Raw genomic sequence first — 20792 nt, 5'->3', positions numbered from 1 at the left:
TAACCATGGCGGTGGCTGGAGGGGCCCGGCGGGAGGGGCAGCCGGCCCTGAGGTTGGGGCCTGAGGCCCGAGGGGTGTCAGAGTTGTGGTCACGGCAGCGGGGCCACAGCACCACGCGGGGTGTGCAGCCGAGCTCAGGGTGCAGGAGCTGTCCTCCCCTGTGTCCTACCTCCCACTCCCTGCATTTGTTCCTTCAGCCGTCTCCACTTACGGACGAGACCAGACGCGGAATGGACGGCAGGGGCCGGGCGGGCTGGCCTGCGCTGCCCTCTTGACTCCAGCACCCGCGCCTCGCCAGCACGTGGCCCTGGTGACCGCGGACGCGTGTGGCACACGGGTTCCGTGCCCGGCGCCCCCAGAAGCCAGCTCACTTCCTTTCCACCCGCCCCGGGTGGGCCGGATCCCATCAGTGGTGTCTCCGGGCCCGAACCCAGTGTTGCCCTGAGATGGGGCTTTGTGTCGAGTTCAGAGCTGGGCTGGAGCCACACGGCCTGGGTCAACGTCCAGGTCCCCCTCTGACCGGGCTGTGTGGACCTGGAGGCTAGTTGCTGCTGGGACACCCTCCCTCGGTGTGGACGGGAGTGGCTGCCTTCCAGGGCCTTGGTGACGGTGGAAGGAAGGCCTACATTCAGCCCCCAGGCAGGGGCTCAGGGTGACCACAGGCCGGCCCATTTCCTGTTCCCGTTTCTGTCCGGGGCGGGGGGGGGCAGGTCCCCTCTGCAGTGGCTCCCTGGGGGACCCCAGAGCCCTAAAAGGGGGGCGGAGGGGCTCTGCTCTTTGATGCTGGTGTCTGTGGGCCTGTCGTCCACACCGCAGGCCGTGTGCCCTCTCGGCCCTGGAGCTCCAACCGCCCCCCCAACCCCGACCTTCAGGCTGGCGGGAGGGCAAGAGGCACCAAGGAGACCCCTGAGACGTTTCTGTGTCAGGAAAGGCAACGGAGCAGTTGGAACCCCAGCTGCACGGCCCCCTCAGCACGTACAGCTTCCACGGTCGTGTGACCAGAGACGCCACACGTGGTAACGGGACATCGTGTCTAACACCCCGCGGGGACCCCCCCCATCCCCACACGCACAAGGCCAGGAAAGACCCAGACAGACTGTTCCCTGCTTTATTTCTTTATTGCTGGAGGGGGAGGGGCTCAGAGCAGGAGACCCCAGGCTGGGCCCCCCCCCCCCAGGAGCCTAGGGGCTGGATGAACAGGTCCGGCAGGTCCGGTCCCTCCTGAGTACCCCCCGACGACGACGGGGCTGGAAGGGGTGTCATCCTCTCTGGGCCCTGAAATGGACCAGGGCTCCCCTGTGATTCCTGGGGAGCCTGTCAGACCCTCGCCGGCCCCTCCCAGCCTGGGGGTGAGGGACGGCCTCTCCACCTCAGGCTGAGTGCTGGTCACCCCACGCCCTTGCCCAGAAGAGCCCATGGGGACGTCCGCGTGGGGGCTCGACCGGGACACAGGAACGCCATCCCACAAAGGCCATTCGAGAGAGTGGACACACAGCCAGCCCGGCCCCCCGCGGTCAGCAGGAGAGACTACGGGTTCCAGCCATTCCCCCAGAGGGGCCAGGGCCCGACAGAGGGGAGCTGGGGGTCCCCCGGGACGCCCCCCACCCGTGCACGTGCCCAGGACGTGGGGGCAGGGCTGCTACGTTACCCCAGGAGGCGGGTCGGGCAGGAGCTCACCTACCTAGACGCGGCACTGCTCTGCGGGAGGAGAGAGAGCCGGGGGGGAGAGGTCACAGGCCGCCAGGGCAGCCCTGGGCCCAGAGGGGTGGGAGGGGAACCCCGCCTCAGGGGCTCTGCACCCCCTCCCCAACCCGGGAATGGGGACCAATGATGAAGGATGACGCTGTCCTGATTTCTACAGAACCACTGATGGGTCCCAGAGCTGGGACAGCAAGCCCAGGAGGGGGCGACCGAGGGCAGAGCTAACCCTTCCCCTGGGTCAGGTCCAGGATGATCCGGATGTGCACGGGCAGGGTCTGGAGGGCTCTGTCGAATTTCTCCATGACCTCGTTGTCTGCCTTCAGGGTCCTGGCTGGGGGGGCGTGGGGGGGGCAGTGGGTCAGTCCCTGGGCCGCGGGGCTTTGATGACACTAGGGAGCGCGAGGTCCCCCCCGTCCAGAGAGCAAGTGCAGGAAGGACACACTGGCGTCCTGAGGTCAGCTCCCGGGGTGGCCTCCGGGGCTCAGCCCCCCTGCCCTCCAGCGTCCCTGCCCCTCCCCCGGCCCAGTCCCAGGATAGCACCGGGGGGTCTGCATGGACACAGGACAAGAGGGCCCACAGCCCCCGGGCCGTCAGCTGTCCTGCCGCATCAGGACACCGTGAGTCAACTGGCCAGGGAGCGTCCTGCTGGCCCAGCGCCCACGGTCCCCTCGGGAGCCCTGGGAGAGAGCACCTGAGAACAATGGTAGGGTTCCCCGTGTGGACGACTCCACATCGGATCACACCCCAGGACCTTTGCTAACGTGAGCCATGGAGGCCAGGAGGCAGCCCTGCTCCCTTCCTCCCACCGGGGCCCCCGGGGTGCTCACGAGCCACGCCTTGGAGGGTGGCCCCGTGGCGGCTACGCACCCAGATACTGGCACATCATGCCGTTCTCCGTGCCGGGCGCTGGGGCTTCCATGCAGAAAAACATGTAGTGGGTGTAGTCAGTGTCCAGCACGGAGATCTTTTTTTCCCCCTGGTCTGGAGAAGAGGCCAGAACAGAGACCTGAGATCCGGCCCACGACCCGCCTGGCCACCTCGGGCCTCCCCTTCACCTGCCGTGCATTTCCACGGCCCACACCTGGCAGGGACCCCGCGGGGGGCCCTCCGAGCGGCCCTGGCTGCGCCGGACCGGCACCCCTGCACTTGGGCCGAGACCGCGGGCATGTCTTTCAAAATCCGCACGGCAGCCAGGCCTTCTGGGATTTTCTGCCCTGCTTGGCCCAAGGCTCGTCCCCACTTCTGGCTGTGCCCTTCATCCTTTCGGATATTCGTGCACACGCTCAGGCGCTAAGACCCAGGTGACCCCCCCCAATTCCTGTGACAGGTGCCCAGGTCCTGGGAGCGATGACAAAATAATCCAGAACCGGAGCCCCACTGGAGTCGCGGCTCTAGGCGGACATCAATGGGCAGAAGGAAATGGAGAATTATCGCGGTGGGTAGGGCCGTGGTGTCTGTTTTTCAAAGGTGGGGAGCCAACGGGAGCGTGTGGGGACCCCAAGTCTGTGGGGCCGTGGGCCTGGCAGGGCTCGGAGCAGGACAGCGGCGGGTGGGCCAGCAGTGTCCCTGCCGGGCACCGCCCAGCTCTTCGGAGGCTCCCGTCACCTTCCCAGGATGACCCGAGGTCCTGCTGGAAAGCCTGCTCATAGCTTAAGAACGGGAGGTGCTGGGGTGGGTGCTCGGTGGCCGTCCTTGGTGGCAGAGGAGGACTGGAAGCTAGGGGGTGGGCCCGGGGCCCGCCCCGGATGAGGCCTCTAGGCCCAGGAGACAGGGCCCGGGCAGAAAGGCTGGAGTTGAGGCCCAGAACGTTCCAGAAGTAGGTTCCAGGATTGACCGGCAAATCCACAGGGTGTTTGCCCACCGGTCTGGTTTATTTGGGTATTTTTAAGGAGCCACAGGCCGCTGGTCCCTGAGCAGGGGAGTTGCCGCAGGCCTGCCCTCAGGCGTTCCCTGCGAGGACCGAACCTGCCCGGGTTCGCAGGGAACCAGATGCCTCTCCGCCGTCTTCCTACCTGAGCAGGGAGCCAAGGGGCCTGGAGGAGACTGAGCCCCAGAGGCGGGGGGCTGGTCCCCAGGCCTCATCCACCCCCCCTCCCCGGGAGTGCCCTTTGCGATGTAGGCTAGGAGAAGCCGGGCCTGGCGTTCAGGGCAGGCCACACACCCATCTGACTCTTCCCTGCCGTCAGGACGTGGCGGGGGTCGGGGGTGGGGGGCTCAGAGCGGGAGGGAGCACTCTGTCCACGGGCACCTAAGGGGGGCTGACCAGGGGGTGGCCCCACGGGCACGGGGTGGGGGCACTTACAGTCGACCATGAACACGGCTGGGTCCTCGGTCCTCTGGGCCATGATGTTCCCCTCGATGCATGCGTGGTTTTCCCTGAAAAGCCAGAGCGGTGGGGGTCACCCCCGAACCCCAGTGGAGGGACAGGAGCTGGACTCCAGGAAGCGTCCACAGACCCTGAGGACACCCAGCCCTGGGCCGGCTGTGAGCAAGGCCATGAGCTGTTGGCCCAAATGTGAGTGGCCCTGTGGCCTTGAGCAGGTGACTCGGACAAGGTGACAATGGGGTAGACGAAGCCAGCCCAGAAAGCTGCTGGGGGTGGGGGGCGGGGGCTAGCTCAGAACTGACCCCGTCCGCGGGGGGATTGGTCACAGCGCCTCTAAGGATCTCATCACCAATCATAGTGAGAATTCCTTGGGTCCCCGGCCCTCTCTCCAGGGCAGACAGGGCTCGTGGCAGGAACCGCCCAGGCCCCCAGGGCCCCAGCCCCAGCTGACCGGCGGCCTCCACACGGGCCTCTCTGCTCACTGACCTGCGGCCGCCCTGTGTGATCGGCCTGTCGGCCCGGAGCCATAGGCTGGGCCTCCGAGGCCACTGGGGACCACCCCCACGGAGACAGCTCCCGTCAGGACCCTGCCCGCCAGCCCGCCCGCCCTGGGCCCAGGCCCTCGCCGGCCCCCAGCCCGGGGGCCTCGGTCACCCACCGTTTGCGCAGAATGATCTCCAGGTTGTCCCGGGGCGTGGGTCTCAGCTCCTGGACGTACACTCTCAGAGGGGCGGTCTCCGAGTCCAGGAGGGAGATGTCGCTGGCCGCCATGGCCATGGAGTGCCACGTCCCAGCCACCTGGGGAGGGGGCCTGAGCTGCCATCGGGGGCGGGGAGGCGGCCCCGGCCCCACAGCGGGCTCTCCTTCCGACCCGCCTGCTGGTTTGTCCCCTACACTCCGGGGTTTCTCGAGTGGGATCGCGATTGTGGTGCGTCAGGACTCAGGGCACATCTGAGGACCTCCTACCGTGTGCCAACACCCCAAGGGGTTCTTGCATATTTGCAATAGCTGCCCTCTCCCCCAGCGCTGTCCTGGGTGAGCTCCTTTCCGGAGTGTGGCAGAGTCATGGGTGACTCCGCCCGGGAGTGAGAGGGAAACAGGCAGGTGGTCGGAGCCAGCGTTTGGGGGGACAAAGGCCTGGCCTAGCTCTATGCCTCGTCTGGTCTTCCCTTAGATTTCTGCAGTCAGGCCTTCCTGCCCTCTGTAGGCCCCCCAGCACCCACCCCACACGCCCACACCTGTCTTATATCCAGGTCCTCCATGGTCGGGGGGAGGGTGGCGGCCTGGAGGCCACACACGAGGGCCAGGCCCAGGGAGAGCAGGAGGCACTTCATGGCTGCAGCTCGGGTGGCGCTGAGCTCCCGGGACTGAGGAAGGCCAGGCCGCGGGCTCGGGCCCTTATACGGGGGCCGGGGGCCTGCAAGTCAGGACCTCTGGGACCCCAGCCATGCGGTTCCCCGAATGCCCCGTGGCTTATCCTCAAGGTCCCGAGGACATCATCTTCCAGGACAGCCTGAGGCCCTCTTCCAGTGCCACTGACTCCCCCACTCCAGTCCAAACAGGAAGGTCCCTGTGTCCCTGAGGCCTGGACGGTTCCTGGTAGGCCCCAGAGGAGTAGGTCTGGGGTGTGGGTCCAGGCTGGTCGCCAGCACCAGGAACACTTCCCAGGTCTCAATCTTGGGCAACAACAGGTCAGAGTCAGCACTGAGGACAGCTGTGTCCTGGAAGGTGGGCCCCGGGGCTCCACCAATGGCCAGAGATCCCTATGCCAGCCCCTGGGTCTGTAGACATCATGCCCGTGGGTGGCTGACTGTCGAGCACAAGGGGCCCACCTTGTCACATTCCTGGTCTCCTCCCTGTGTGATGCCCAGTTCACACCGTTGTTCTGAGCTTGCGTGCCCTTGGGCCGGACATGGCCACGTGCTCTGTTGTGCTCCATGAGGACCCCACAGCCACCTCGCTCCTGCGTGGCCACCTGGGCTCACAGCTCATCATTCTGGGGGCAAAGGCTGCAGTCCCAGATGTTTGGGCAGGCCAGTGGCACACAGAGTGCCCAGAGGACCCTGCCCCCTCCCAAAGCCACCCCTCAGGCAGGTTCTAGGTGCCCCTGAAGCACGGGCAGTCAGCTCACCTTCGCCCCCTCTGCGGGTCTGGGGGTGGGGTGGAGGCTGTCATGGGAGTGGGAATTCAGGTAGGCAGAGAGGGGGGCTCGGGTCCCTGGGCCCAGGTGGACAAGTGTGAGGCCGGCAAGTTGACCAACTCCAGAGAGGAAGGTGGACGTGGGGACGCGGTGGGCAGGGAAGGGCAGGGACCTGGGACTTGGCACTCTTTCTGATTTCGCTTTTGCTGTCTGTGTAAGTAATACCGTTTCTGAATCTAAAAAGGGCTCATTGTTTCTTTACCAGCGGAATCTGTCAGCCTCGCTTGATATGTATATCTGTCACGTCACCAATAACACTAATGAATCCACATTTGTGTAGCAGAAACAATTGTTTCTGCATTTTGAAAGTTACCTGTACTCTACACAGGAAACCTCTGCAGTATTTATCCCAGGGTTGACTGTTCAAGGGGCTCTACTGAGGTAGTGTTGAGGCAGCAAAGATTCCCAAAACAGGTCACACAGCACTCTAAATGGTGTTTGAGAAAAGGAGTGATGGATGTTAAGTAGATGGATGGATGGTAGATGGATAAATGGTGGATGGATGGATGGATGGATGGATGATGGTGGATGGATAGACTGATGGTGGATAGATGGTTGGATGGTAAGTGGATAGACGGATGGTAGAAAAATGGACGAATGGCTTCCTTAACTCCTATTGGACAGGACATTTAGCTTCTCATTCTCACAATTCCTCCAACTCTCCAAGGTGCTTTCGTGTCCTTTGTCACTCTTGACACCTCCCAGCCAGCTTCCTCTGCAGATGTCAAGAACGAGATCTAATGTGCCAAGTGCCTGACCTATACTGACCCACAGTTAGTGGCCAAGGCTGGCCTAGAGTCCAGGGCTGTTGAGGTCAGCCAGAAGCAGGTTCTGGAACCAACATCACTTCCAGCTCGCAGGGCCCTCCTGGACCCGGTGCGGGGCCATCCGCCTGAACCCAGAGTGAGCCCAACACCTGCCAGGTTCTGCAGAGTCCTCAGGCACTTCCTCATAATGGGTCTTTGTGTCTTGCTGGCTCCATTTTTGGCCCCTTCTGAGACTTCCCAGTAACCCTGAGTGACAGCCGGGTCTGATCATTAACTGAGTAGGGCAGGAAGGAGGTGAACACCAGTTCAGTCTCAGGGCTGCAAGTGGTAATTAGGGCTTTCAGCTGGTGCTGATAAATATTTACAAGGAGAGAGTCAAAGTAGGACTCAGAGTCCTAAACTGGTCCCTGTCATTCCCAGGCTTTCTCCACTTACCCAGAGGAGTAAGTGTACCCAGAGTCCGCTTGGTACCCAGAGGACAAACCAGGGGACCCTTCATGTTTTAGGGCGATCAAAATTCGATTTTCCCCTCCAAAATTGGATTATCAACGGTTCTTTTTACAGCAAGAACATAGAGATTGTAGGGCAACTCTTGAGTGGAAGAGAAAATTACAGAGTATTTAGAAAATAAAAATGAACACATAGCACATCAGATTCTGAGGGATCTGGGAAAATCTATTGTCCTAAAGATGATGTTCATAAATGAAAAGAATGAAAAGGAACTGGTTAGCTATACCACTCAAAAATTAGGGGTGAAAACAACATAACCATAATAAAGGATAAAGAAGATAATATTTACATTTCTGCAAACATAAAAGCAGAAATCACTGAATTAGCAAATAGGAAAATGGGAGGGGAGGTGTCTGTGCCGATAGCACAGAGCCTGCTTGGGATTCTCTCTCTCCCTCTCCCTGCCCCTCCCCCACTTGCGCTCTCTTCCTCTCTCTCTTTCTCTCAAAATAATACGTAAATAATAAAGAAACTTAAAGAAAATAGAAAAACCATTACTTGGTCAAGTGGTGGTTCTTGAAAAATATCAATAAAATGGGGAAGCCATTAGGTGCCTTAGTCAAGACAAAAAGGAAAAAGAAAAAAATACATCAAATATGGGAAATAACCACAAAAGGAGAAAAAAGTAAAGAACCGTTAGAAGGGAAATTTTTATTTAACTTCACGGAAGAAATGAAAAGTTGGATGAAACAGACAATTTTCTAGAAAAGCGTTTTCTGCCAGAGGAGAGGCAGCCGTGCCCAAAATGCGTGAAGGGGAGTGGGAGGCACAGGCTCCCAGTTACGGAACGGATAAGTCACGGGGATGATAGGTGAAGCATGGGGGACGCATGGGGGACATAGTGATGTTGCCATAGTGTGTATGGTGATAGATGGTGGCCACGCTCGTGGTGAGCACAGTACAACGTGCAGAGACGCTGAATCACGATGTTGTGCACCTGACCGGAACCTAACGTAATGTTGTGGGTCAGCTGTGCTTCCAAAAGGCAACACACAGAACAAAACCACTGGGGTTCTGGCACGTGGACAGCCCAGGAGAATGGATGAGAAGCCTCCAAACAGACCAAAATACACATGAGAATCACGAATGTGGGAGAACTCAGTAGTTACAGACGGTTTAGGGAGAACAGGGTGGATAGTTGGAAAATACTGTTTGGGTGCTAACTCATGAATTAAAGCAAATATGAAAGATGAAATATTTTTTAATATGAAATTTATTGTCAAGTTGGTTTCCATACAACACCCAGTGCTCATCCCAACAGGTACCCTCCTCAATGCCCATCACCCACTTTCCCCTCCCCCCCCCACCCCCCAGCAACCCTCAGTTTATTCTCAGTTTTTAAGAGTCTCTTATGGTTGGGCTCTCTCCCTCTCTGTAACTTTTTTCCCCCTTCCCCTCCCCCATGGTCTTCTGTTAAGTTTCTCGGGATCCACATAAGGGTGAAAACACATGGTGTCTGTCTTTCTCTGCCTGACTTATTTCACTTAGCATAATACCTTCCAGTTCCAACCACGTTGTTACAAAAGGCCAGATTTCATTCTTTCTCATTGCCACGTAGTATTGCATTGTGTATATAAACCATAATTTCTTTATCCATTCATCGGTTGACGGACACTTAGGCTCTTTCCATAATTTGGCTATTGTTGAGAGTGCTGCTATAAACATTGGGGTACAAGTGCCCCTCTGCATCAGCACTCCTGTATCCCTTGAGTAAATTCCTAGCAGTGCTATTGCTGGGTCATAGGGTAGATCTATTTTTAATTTTTTGAGGAACCTCCACACTGTTTTCCAGAGTGGCTGCACAAGTTTGCATTCCCACCAACAGTGCAAGAGGGTTCCCGTTTCTCCACATCCTCGCCAGCATCTATAGTCTTCTGATTTGTTCATTTTAGCCACGCTGTGTGAGGTGATATGTCAACGTGGTTTTGATTTGTATTTCCCTGATGAGGAGTGATGTTGAGCACAAAAGATGAAATATTGAACATCCAGGAATTCAACTTTAGAATATGAAAAGCCTCTCTAAAGATGATCGAAGCCCTGTGACAGCGATCGGAAGCCACAAAAGGAAACGCTGGTGAGTTTAGCCACATAGAGGAAACACATTAAAATGACACCAGTAGCCAAGCAAGAAAAGGAATGATAAACTGAGAAAAATTATGTTTAACTCTTTTAACTGATAGCACAAATAAAATCTAATTTCCTTAATACATACGCAGCTCCTACAAATCAATAGAGAAATACCAAGAACTCAATAGACAAAAGATATGATTTGCTCCTTCACAGAAAAGTATTTTGAATTAAGTAAAAACGAGAACGAAATCTATTACAATATGTGGACACAGCTCAAGCAGCACTTTGAAGGGAATTTGTGGCATTGATGCTTATTAGTAGACTGCCGGAGACCAGCTCCAGCAGCCAGGGGTTCCCGAAGGAAGAACGGTGTCGGCGAAAATAAAACAAAACTAAAATAAAAAACTGGAAAATAAAAAACTAAAATAAAAACGGACACAGTCAACAGCAGTGTGTTGAACTGGCCAATTTATCGCGGTAAATGTGGCATTATATATACTAGTGATTTCCTTGTAACGTACGTCATCTATGTTTTTCTAACATTACCCAATTCTAAAATTGTTCCATTGTATAATCACCCAATAAGGAATAACATGATTGTTTTATCATAACGTTCCCTCCTGCCCTTTGCTCGTTGATTAATTTCTTTTCTTGTTTTTATTATGTACCTATGTTTATCTATAATTTATAAAGTATTTGCTTTGCTGTTTCCATGAAAGGTCATTTATCTCTCAACACCTCAAGTGGAACAGTTACAGGGACACGACCTCTTAGTTGTTTCCCTGAACCGTTCGTGGTTTTGAAGAACAAAAGCGTTCGCCTGGGTCCGAGGTGCCAGGAAGGGGGCCAAGAGGGCCTTAGAAACCCACACCTTACACATTCTCAGAGAGACAATGCACCTAGGAACCAATGAACCATTCTGTACTTTAACCGACGAGGTTCAATCATCATCTGGAATGCCTCCTGGGGCCAAGCGGGCCTAGGGGTCAGAGTGACCTGTGTCCATAGATAACACTCCTTAGTTACCGGAGTGGGGCTCTCTGCTTCGTTGGCCGCCTTTGCTGGCAAATGCATGAGCCTATCCTTCCTGTAAGTAGAGGAGTCTCCATGGGAGATGGCAAGGGCTAAACATAAGGCCGCACAATTTCTTGCGGAACTTTATTTTCTTTCGTAATGGTTCTTTTCCCAGAGGGCCTGTCGAGGACGATTCCCCAACAGACAACACCTCAGGTACTTTTAAGACCAAATTACCTAAAAGCGGGAGTATAAGAAGCTTCACTGTCGGCGGGCCACCCTGCAGTCACCAATCCGTCCACAGCCCGGGCCCTGCCACTCAGGCTGGGATAGCTCGGCTTCCAGAATTAGACCACATAACATGCTCAATTTAAAAATCTAAGTCTGTAGCTTAAGTAACTAGGAGAACAAGTCAAAACCAGTGTAAGCAAGAGGAAAGAAATGATAGTAATAGCAAAAATCGATGACATGGAAAACAGAAAACCAATATAGAAAATTAACCCAAATCAGGCTTGGTCTTTGAAAAGATGAGGAAAATGGATAAACCTCTAGCCAGACTAATCAGGAAAACCCAGATAGCTGGTGTATATCACTATTAGGGATGAAGAATGTGACACCAGCACAGATCCTATGGACTCTAGAAGAATATCAAGGGAGCATTTTGAGTAACTTTATGGAAATAATTTTGATAACTTGGACAATTGCATAAATTCCTGGAAAGATGCAAAGTATCAACGCTTATTAGAGAAGCAATGCATAGCCAGAATTGACGTAGATCTATTGCAGAAATTGAATTTATAGATAAAAATCTCCCCCACCATCAAAATCTCAACCCACAGTTGGTTTCACTGTTAAAGTCTGCTAAACATTTAAGAAAGCAGTAACGTGAATCTTGCAAAACTCTTCCAGAAACCACAAGCCGAGGGGTGACTCCCCAACTCACATTATGAGGCTCGTACCACACAGATTCCAGCTGGCTGTGTGCCATTCACTAAAGAAGACTTAAGTCTCCTTCGAGTTGAAATGCCACTCTCTTACCTTCCATTAAATTTCTTCACAAATTTCCCGCCAGTCTACTTTGCTCCACTGACCTTTTCATTTATTCCAATGACAACATGAGTCCTTCCCTGTCCCTTGTCCTCGTGACTGTGCGTGGCAAGAGGTTGGCTCCGCTGTCCCCAGCCCCCTCCTTCCTTCCCTGGTACCAGATCGCTCTAAATGAGTCCTCGATCAAACCCACACCTAAAGTTCCATCTGTTTCAAATTGGATTCCAGCTGATAAGAACACCCATATTGTCACCAACACAAATGTTACTACTAGGCTGATGTTAAGATTTCTTTTTCCCTAGAATATAGTCCACACAAGATTGAGTACGAGTAAGTGGGGCACTATCGCAGGGGCGAGACCCCCGGGTGGGCACACAGCACAGTGAACGTGGGGTGACCAGAGAGTGTGGCATCTGGCCAAGATTTCTCGATGAGGCTACTCACTCCATCACTGTCCATGTTTCCTAATATTGGAACTGACCACGCCTCATGGCAGATCGATCTCCATATGGCATTAAAACATGTCACTGGCAAAAAAAAAAAAAAAAAAAAAGTTGGGAATTTTTCTCTGAAATGGTCAATTTATAGAAGGTAGATTCATTTGTTTCTGCTTGTTTATCGTTTTATGGCTTGCTGCCTTTCGGTTTTTATTCTTGTCTCACATTTAAAATATTTAAGATGTGAACTGGTTCGAAACTTAAAATTGCATGAAAAGCGGCGCCCGCCAATTCGTTGCCTGCACACCTGCGTTCCTCGCGGTAGATCACTAACTTACTGATGTGTGCTCCTTCCTGAGTGTCTTCTCACCAGTTCCTGCGTACGTGCTCATGGCTGTCCTTTCCTACGCAGAGGTTAGCACGTGACGGCAGCCGCTAGAAACCTCCCCACGTCCATTTAGAGAATCTACAGGAAGGAGTTTTAACAGACTTCACCACCTACAGAGAAGCCATTCCCCTTCGCCTTCTGTTATCTGAACATATAGTTTGTTCAGAGATGTCTTCTGGGTATGAAATCCACCCCGATGCCCCCCTGTTAGATCCCAGGGGCGACTATGCCATTCAGGGGCTTCGTGCTGAGGCGTGGGGTGTCCTGGGTGGCTGTGTGCACTGACGCCGGGCCAGCTGACCCATCGGGCAGGTGGATCGGGAGGCGTACCTGGTGCCTGCCCCCTGCACGGGTGAACTAACCATCTGTGAACACAGAGCAGGGAGGAGCCCCTTGGTGCCGTGCAAGGGCACTATTCCTGGTAGGGCTTTCTGTCACTGTGCTGTCTCTGCCAGTCTCTGTCACGTGTGAGGTAATGGAGCTGCCCACTGCTGACCTTCTGTCCCTGAAGCACCTGTCTGTCCCCTCCTGATGCTGGTGGCCGGGCGGGGGAGCGGGTCGGAGCTCTGCACCTATCGGTCTGTCTGTCTGTCTGCCTGGCGGAGGGACCTGTCTACTTTTTCTCTGGTCTTCTTCGATTTATTTTGGACGCTTGCATTTGCTGTGGAAGTCATCCATTTGGGGTTTCAAGTATATTAGGCTAGAACCAAATAGCCAAATCCCTTATGATTCTTTTAATGAAATTTCTCCCGATCTGTGGTCATTGATTGTTCTGGAGTTTGTGGTTTTTCCCCAGCTATTTCTGACAGGTGAGCTAACTGAACGGGTGCAGCCTCACCCCGCCCTCACCGTGGGGCGCAGGCACCTTTATTTTCCTCACTTTAATGCTTTCTTTCTAACTTGAGTTGATTGTAGATTCATTTATTTTAGCTTCTTTTACCTAACTACCGTAAGGATTAAGGACTCCTCCTGGCCCATCGATTCTGATACTTTGCGCATATTTGACAAGTTTTGCACAATCAGCTTCTCCTGTTTTGTTGATGAGAAACCTGCCCCCCCCCAGATGCTGCCCAGAAGTGCCAACAGAGCCCGTGTCCCCACACACTCCCAATGACACACTTCGAGGAGCAGAGGTCATGCGGCTTTATTTAGAATCTTCAGAGAGCAGGTGCCCGGCCCCCAAGCACAGGGACCAGGAAGGAGGAAGGGGACGGGACCAGGTCTCTGGCTTCCTCTTTGAGAGGACAAGGAGACGTCTGCCTTCTGGAGGAGGGGACCGAAAGGTCTGCTTGCTCCTGTGTGGGAGGTGAGCAATGAGGTCACGAACACAGACGAAGGCAGAGCAGCGTGCTGCTGGGGACAGAGGACCGGGTGGGGCCAAGGACATCCCCCTTAGTAATGTGGCACCAGGCCTGCAACTTCTCAGCCTTCAATGCCACCCAGCCACGACCCAACCCCCTCCCAGTCCAGTTCACCCCCCCACCTCCTTCAAACAACAACCTGACCCCCAAAGAAAGCACGAGGTCCCAGAGTGGGGCACATGCCTGGACCTAACAGGCTCTAGGACAGAGCCGGGCACTTGACTGGCATTGCCAGCCCGGCCTCCGCGGTCAGCAGGAGAGACGCCGGGTTCCAGCCATTCCCACAGAGGGGCCAGGGCCCGACGGAGGGGAGCTGGGGGTCCCCTGGGACGCCCCCCACCCGTGCACGTGCCCAGGACGTAGGGGCAGGGCTGCTACGTTACCCCAAGAGGCGGGTCGGGCAGGAGCTCACCTACCTAGATGCGGCACTGCTCTGCGGGAGGAGAGAGAGCCAGGGGGAGAGGTCACAGGTCACCAGGGCAGCCCTGGGCCCAGAGGGGTGGGAGGGGGACCCCACCCCAGGGGCTCTGCACCCCCTCCCCCGGGGACCCGGGGAATGGGGGCCACCGTGGGAGACGGACGCGCCCCGGGCTCATGGCTGTCCGACGGGTGAGCCGCACGCAGGGTGAGAGCAGGGACGCGGGGTGTGGAGGCGGTCACCTGCCACCTGGGTCGGGTCAAAGAAGAGGCGGACGTGCACGGGCAGAGTCTGGAGGGCTCTGTCGAATTTCTCCATGACCTCGTTGTCGGCCTTCAGGGTCCTGGCTGTGGGGGGCGGTGGGTCAGTCCCTGGGCCGCGGGGCTTTGACGGCCTCGGGGAGCCCCGTCCAGGGAGTGAGAGCAGGAAGGACACACTGGCGTCCTGAGGTCAGCCCCCGGGGTGGCCTCCGGGGCTCAGCCCCCCTGTCCTCCAGGGTCCCCGCCCCGCCCTCCCAGGACGGCGCCGGGGGCCCTGCAGGGACACGAGGCCAGGACCCACATCCCCGGGCGGCTGGGGCTCGCCCGCAGGGCTGATGTGCTGGCCAAGAATGCGTCTCTAACCGCACACAAAGCGCTTCATTCAGGCAAAGCGGCCGCGTCTCAGCCTCCTGCTACCAGATCTTACCGGCTTGCGTTCCGTTCAGAACGTGACAGGTTTAATGGTGCTTTTGTGGAACATCACCCCCAAGCAAAGCTTCTACTTAGCAGTCATCCTCGGGCCGAGGCAGGAACACTAAGCCCAGCCCCTCGGCCTGGATCCTGGATCCCCGATTCCCGAGGCAATGTCAGGGGACTTGGCCCCCACCGGGGGTCCTCAGCCCCCCCTGCCCCGCAGAGGGACCCCGGGCCTGCTCAGTGACGTACTCAGGCACTGGCACACGAGGTTCTGCCCGGGGGCGTCGGTGTTCTCCAGGCAGAAGAACAGGTAGTTCTCGTAGTCGGTGTCCAGCACGATGAGCTCATTCTCATCCAGATCTGGGGAGAGGAGAAGAGCCAAAGGGGAGACGAAATCCTGTCCAGCAGGAGCCCCCTACGGGTGTGGTTCCTTGTCCTGCAGCTCCCAGGGTGCTGCCCACGTGCAAGCGTGGCCATCGGCAGCAGGAAGTGGAAAGTGGGGAGCACAGAGCCGGGTGTGTCCCCTAGGCCAGGCGTGTCATGGGTCAGGTGGCGGGGACAGAACAGTCAGACGCGCACACAGCGGTCGGAGCTGTGCCCGGGGCTGTGAGCAGGAGAGCTGCTGACCAAGCACTCAGGCTTGGCAGCTTGGCAGGGAGGGGCCGGAGGTAGGGGTGAGGTGGGGGTGAGGCATGAAAGAAGGAGAGAGAGGAGGAGGGTCAGGGTGGCCCAGAGCAAATCTTCAGCGTGAGAGAAAAATGGAATTTGCCGACCGAAAACCCACAAGAAGTTTCTGTACCTCCTTTGTTTAAATTTTAGCACTTAGCTCTCCATTTGTGGTTTTTTATAATTCACAAAAGCCTCTAAATGTTGCAGTTAGTGATAGAGAATTCGGTAGAAGATCCTTAAACCCGCCCCCCCCCCTCCACTCCAGCAGAGTCCAGGAGCTCAGCTGCGCACTGACCGCAGTCGTGGTGCCGGAAACTCTCCCTGCCCCGGTTCTGTGGTCGGGCTGGGTAACCACGCCTGAAAGTCTCATGGCTCAGGGCGTAGACAGACCCACGGGTCAGCACCCCACCGGCCACTCCAGGCAGCCCCGAGAGTGGGACTGGACCGGCACTCTCCCACCTCATCCCCACCTACAAGGACAGCCACCACCCAGGGACAGTTGTGACCAGCCTTGCCACTCGCACCCGGCCCTCGGGGAACTCCCACTCGGCCCTTGGGGACACTTACAGTTGATGTTGAACTTGGCCGCACACTCCGTTTTCTCTGCTAAGACCTTCTTCTCAACACACCTGTTGTCCTCCCTAAAAGGTGGTAACACTGAACTTGAGTTGTCCTCTCTGTGATCCCTCATGGCAGGAACCGCCCAGGCCCCCAGGGCCCCAGCCCCAGCTGACCGGCCGGCCTCCACACGGGCCTCTCTGCGCACTGACCTGCGGCCACCCTGTGTGATCGGCCCGTCGGCCCAGAGCCCTGGGTGGGGGCTCCGAGGCCACCGGGGACCACCCCCACGGAGCCAGCTCCCGTCAGGACCCTGCCCGCCCGCCCTGGGCCCAGGCCCTCGCCGGCCCCCAGCCCGGGGGCCTCAGTCACCCACCATTTTCGCAGAATGATCTCCAGGTTGTCCCGGGGCGTGGGTCTCAGCTCCTGGACGTACACTCTCAGAGGGGCGGTCTCCGAGTCCAGGAGGGAGATGTCGCTGGCCGCCATGGCCATGGAGTGCCACATCCCAGCCACCTGGGGAGGGGGCCTGAGCTGCCATCGGGGGCGGGGAGGCGGCCCCGGCCCCGCAGCGCGCTCTCCCTCCCACCCCGGCCGGGGCCGGTCTAAGTGCGGTGGCAGCCAGTGAGCTCTGGGCGACCCCTCCGCCACAGACCAGACGCCCCTCTGGGAGCCCCCACACTTGAAATGACATCTTAGGTTCCCAGGTGGCCTTAAAGGACAGGTTGTGCAAGTTCCGTGGAACCATCTGGACCTTGGGCAAGCGAAGGAAAGCCGCCCTGAGGACAGGGTGCGGGGGGGGGGGGGGGGGGCTCCCAGCGTCCTGGCTTCCACCCACACTCTTCAGCCGGCCGAGGCCCCGCCCTCCGCCCACCCTGCAGCTCACCGCCCCCTCCCCCAGCCGTCCTCAGACCTTCTGCAGGTCTAGGCCGTCCATGGTCAGGGGGACGGTGGCGGCCTGGAGGCCACACACGAGGGCCAGGCCCAGGGCGAGCGGGAGGCACTTCATGGCTGCGGCTGTGGTGGCGCTGAGCTCCCGGGACTGAGGAAGGCCAGGCTGCGGGCCTGGGCCCTTATACGGGGGCCGGGGGCCTGCGAGCCATGTGGTTCCCCGAATTCCCCGTGGCTCATCCCCAGGCCCTCAGGGGGCTTCCTCCACCCGCACAATGGGAGGCCTTCTTCCTGCAGAGCGAGTGGGAACGGGACGGTCCTTGTGTCCCTGGACGGTTCCTGGTAGGCCCCCGAGGGGGCAGGGTCCGGGGTGTGGGTCCAGGCTGGTCGCCAGTATCGGGAACACTTCCTGGGTCGTGCTCTCTGAGGACAGCTGAGCCTGCCGCCTCTGTGCTCCCCAGCTCTGTGCCATTTGGCAGCCGGGACCCAGGCAGCACCCCCATTGGGAACCCGGGGTCACCACGCTGTGTCCAAACGACCTTGACAACTTCACCCTGGAACGACCTCCCTTTTGTGTCCCCAGCAGCATCTGGGTGACTGCAGCCCGCACAGAGGCTTGTCAGTGGGCACAACCACGGAGACGGGTCTCCCTGCCCCCGGTCACCCACTCAGCTACCAAGGAAGGAGATTCTAATGCAGATACGACCCCAGTGTCTTCTCTGTAAGACAGAAGGGGTGACCCTGGAGCTTGTTGTGCATTTTGGGGGAAGCAGTTCTGGACCTAGAGGGCTCCCTGAAATCTCCTGGAGAACTTTTCAAGACGGTGCTAGTCCTGGGCCCATCCAGACCCACTGAGGCAGGGACAGCCCCGCCTTGCCCGTGTGCGGGACGACCCCCAGATGTGGATACGGGTACGGGCGGCCACTGAGGCGTGCTCACGCGTGGTAACTGCCACGTGTGGTCACAGCACGTTGCTTTGTTTAAAATACCACGCTAGCAGAGTGCAGACTCTTCTCATTACAGAGGCCAGGGAGGCATGTCTGGGGTTGGCCCTGGAATGTTCCGCCAGAGACAGAAGGAAAGTGACAGGTCTGTCTGTGGAGCCCGGACAGCTGCGAAGCTGAGTGTAGGGTCCAGGGGGCTCACCCGCCACCCAGTCTTCTCCGCACACGTGAGCGTTTGTAACATTTTAAATAAAAAACGCAACCCATGATCACTCCTACGTGACCGGCTGGTGAGTATCCACTGAGAGGACGGAGTCCCCAGATCAAAATGGATTCCGGTCCCCAGGGTCCTGTCACTTCTCACTCTGGTCCCTGAGCTCTGGCAGCTCCAAACCCCTTCCCTGATCCCTGGTTCTGGCCAACCCCATCTCCACACAGCCACCCCGGCCCCCGTGTCCCCACACCTCATAGCTGCACAGCCACCCAGTCCCCTGTGTCCCCACCCGGTGGCTCAGCTCACGCAGGAGGGTGCCCTCTGCACACCAGACAAGGCGGCTCAGGAGGCGACTCTGTGCGCAGGGACCTGGGCCAGCCCGGGGACCCGAGGCAGGAGCTGTTCTCAAGTCTCAAGGGGGAGCTTTGCCAGGGGAGACAATTCAGCCCGAGATGCAGCCCTGGGCCTCTGGGGGTGAGTGTGCCCGTGTGTGTGTGTGTGTCTGCCGGGAGCCAGAGCAGTGGGTAGCTCACCTCAGTGACCCCTGTGGCCACAGTCCAGCGTCCGGAGCCCCGGGGTAGCCTGCTGACCGGGCTCTTGCGAGGGTGGGGCTGGGGGCGTCCCCGCCTGCCCGCTGCCCCCGTTCCAGCACATTCTCAAGCCTGATTATCCGGATCCAGTGAATTCTGTGAGCTGCAGTCATCTGATTGAATTTGACTTCCGCCTCGGTTACCTGGCTTGTTCCTGGCGTCTGTGCTCAATCACCCCGATCGGCCCAGAGGCTCACAGGACGAACGTGGCCCCCACGGAGGCTGCAGCCCACGGTCTGTACCAGAGCCGGCGTCCGGGGCCGGGGCTGTCAGGACACAGGGAAATAAAACGTGAAGGGTGACGGAAAGCCTGCAAACCTCACCTGACCCAGAACAACCGCCCGCAGGGGCTCCCACGAGTCCACACACGCGCGTGGTCACAGCAGCACCGGCCACACCCGCGGACACACGCCACGGCGGGGGGATCCTCGGAAACGTCACGGTGCGCCACGTGCGAGAAGCCAGACACGAGAGGCCGCCCGCGGAATGATTCCTCGCCTACGAAGGTTGGGGACAGAGCGCAGATCCAAGGTGTCGGGGCTCGGGGAGGGGGGCTGGGGTCTCCTTTGGGGCGATGAACACATTCTGTGACCAGAAACAGGTGGTGGCTGCACAGCATCGTGAGTGTCCCAAATGCCACTGGATTGTTCATTTCCATGGCTCATTTTATGTTGTGTGACTGTCACCTCAATAAAAGACCAAGGAGGAAATCCATCTGTCTGGACTTGCAAGATGGAGTGGCAGGTGCACTGGGGCAGTGATGGAGAATTTTCCAGAATTCTCTAGAATTTTCCAGAATGGAGAGCAGACATCAGTGCTCAGGCCGGGTGTAAGAGGAGGACTCTGCCTCCGAGCAGCCGCTGCTGAGGACCAGCAGGAGGAGCCGTAGGTGCAGGGCATCTGCTGGGGGCTGGAGGGAAGGTGTGGGTCAGGGAGCATAGGGGGGCCCCACGGGAAGTGCAGTTTATAGGACTCCGTGAAGATCTCGCTGTTCCGCCCCATCTCACCGGTGACTGTCCTCCCTGGGACACTCCTGGGTCTGGGCCTCCCTGCAAACCACTGTCCAGCCTTCATGCAGGCCCGGGTCATGGGGGAGGGGACGGTGCTCGGGCAGGTGCTGGGCTTGGCTTTCTGGAAAGGAAAATACCTCCAACGGGATGTCTGCCTCCTCCCCCACCGGGGACCCGGAGACCAGGCTACCCAGGAGCTCCCCAGGAGCTGGGCACGGGCCCCCCACCTCCTTGTTCTCCAGCTGGAGGGAGGCCTCCTGGGACTGTCACCTGTCAGACCTTACACCCCCACCCTGAGTCTCAGCCCCAGACCATTACAGACACTGAGCCCCCGGCCCCGGCTCCCTGGAGCCCCTTCTCTGGGCCTTGGTGCAGCCACGGCAGAAGGACCAGCTGCTTAGGGACAGGTCAGCCCCAGGTAGATAAATGGTGACAGGCCTGGAACCTCAGGACAGGAGCGTGTGGCTGGGGCGGCATCCAAGGGGCCTCCCTGCCAGGTACCCAGCTTGAGGGCCTCGTGTCTTTGCAGGGAAAGGGGGTAAGGAGCATTGTCATTACAGAGAGCCAGACATGCAAGGCCAAGGCCAGTGAGGCCGGGCCCTCAGGCACTGCTTCTGGACGCAGCAGGGACCCCTGCCCCGTGTTTCCTGCCTGGGCCCCCGCAGTCTGCATTTGGGGCCGGCTGTGTCCCGGAGAGGCCCAGGGATGCCCGCGACGTGGGAAGCCGCACTGACCCTGCGTGGACGGAGCTGCCCTCATCTCCCTGCCTCAGGGGAGCCGGGCCGGCTTCACCCTCCCGCCAGGAGAAGGGAGACGCTGGCCCCCGCGGCTGTGTGTCAGGCCTCTGGATGCAAAGCTGCCCAGTGACTTTGGGAGCCCGCAGGGTTGGCTCCAGGGCGTTCAGACAGCGGCTCCCTCCCGGCGGCCACGTCCAGCCAGGCCCGGAGGGAGGGGGCAGGAGCAGAGGGCGCCCCGGCTGGGCTCCCAGTGTCCGGCTGCC

The 20792-nt window shown here is 58.2% G+C and overlaps 2 protein-coding genes across 3 annotated transcripts; both read right to left on the bottom strand.

Moving 5' to 3' along the window:
• Nucleotides 1-1163: 1163 nt before the first annotated feature.
• On the bottom strand, nt 1164-5421 carry BLGIII (beta-lactoglobulin-2-like). The gene is made up of 7 exons (XM_011288758.4): nt 5266-5421; nt 4686-4825; nt 4004-4077; nt 2569-2682; nt 1928-2032; nt 1682-1698; nt 1164-1275 (listed from the first exon to the last, which is right to left on the bottom strand). Exons 1-6 carry the CDS (start codon nt 5359-5361, stop codon nt 1682-1684), a joined length of 546 nt encoding a protein of 181 aa, XP_011287060.3. The 5' UTR covers nt 5362-5421; the 3' UTR covers nt 1164-1275.
• Nucleotides 5422-13588: 8167 nt separating this feature from the next.
• Nucleotides 13589-17622, bottom strand: BLGI (beta-lactoglobulin-1-like). Of its 2 annotated transcripts, none has more exons than XM_045043447.1 (7): nt 17057-17622; nt 16520-16659; nt 16153-16226; nt 15166-15276; nt 14482-14586; nt 14234-14254; nt 13589-13755 (listed from the first exon to the last, which is right to left on the bottom strand). In XM_045043447.1, the coding sequence occupies exons 1-6, from the start codon at nt 17150-17152 to the stop codon at nt 14238-14240; spliced, it is 543 nt and encodes a 180-aa protein (XP_044899382.1). In that variant the 5' UTR covers nt 17153-17622; the 3' UTR covers nt 13589-13755; nt 14234-14237. The 2 variants fall into 2 exon arrangements, with proteins under 2 accessions (XP_044899382.1, XP_011287061.3); XM_011288759.4 differs by having other exon boundaries at nt 14238-14254; nt 17057-17610.
• Between the last annotated feature and the right edge of the window lie 3170 nt (nt 17623-20792).

Source organism: Felis catus, chromosome D4, assembly GCF_018350175.1.
Source record: "Felis catus isolate Fca126 chromosome D4, F.catus_Fca126_mat1.0, whole genome shotgun sequence".
In the NCBI taxonomy this organism is placed as follows: domain Eukaryota; kingdom Metazoa; phylum Chordata; class Mammalia; order Carnivora; family Felidae; genus Felis; species Felis catus.
Note: the sequence above shows the minus strand (reverse complement) of the source record. Positions and strands in the feature narration are given on the sequence as shown.

What these genes read in the sequence shown, in the direction of transcription:
- BLGIII (XM_011288758.4), bottom strand. Translation starts at nt 5,361, where the DNA reads ATGAAGTGCCTCCTGCTCTCCCTGGGCCTGGCCCTCGTGTGTGGCCTC. An exon ending in AGGACCTGGATATAAGACAG is followed by an intron (nt 4,826 to 5,265) that starts GTGTGGGCGTGT and finishes CCCCCTCCCCAG; the next exon opens with GTGGCTGGGACGTGGCACTC. An exon ending in GAGATCATTCTGCGCAAACG is followed by an intron (nt 4,078 to 4,685) that starts GTGGGTGACCGA and finishes CTGGCTTTTCAG; the next exon opens with GGAAAACCACGCATGCATCG.
- BLGI (XM_045043447.1), bottom strand. Translation starts at nt 17,152, where the DNA reads ATGAAGTGCCTCCCGCTCGCCCTGGGCCTGGCCCTCGTGTGTGGCCTC. An exon ending in GAGATCATTCTGCGAAAATG is followed by an intron (nt 16,227 to 16,519) that starts GTGGGTGACTGA and finishes ACCACCTTTTAG; the next exon opens with GGAGGACAACAGGTGTGTTG. An exon ending in CCTCGTGTGCCAGTGCCTGA is followed by an intron (nt 14,587 to 15,165) that starts GTACGTCACTGA and finishes CGCCCCCCACAG; the next exon opens with CCAGGACCCTGAAGGCCGAC.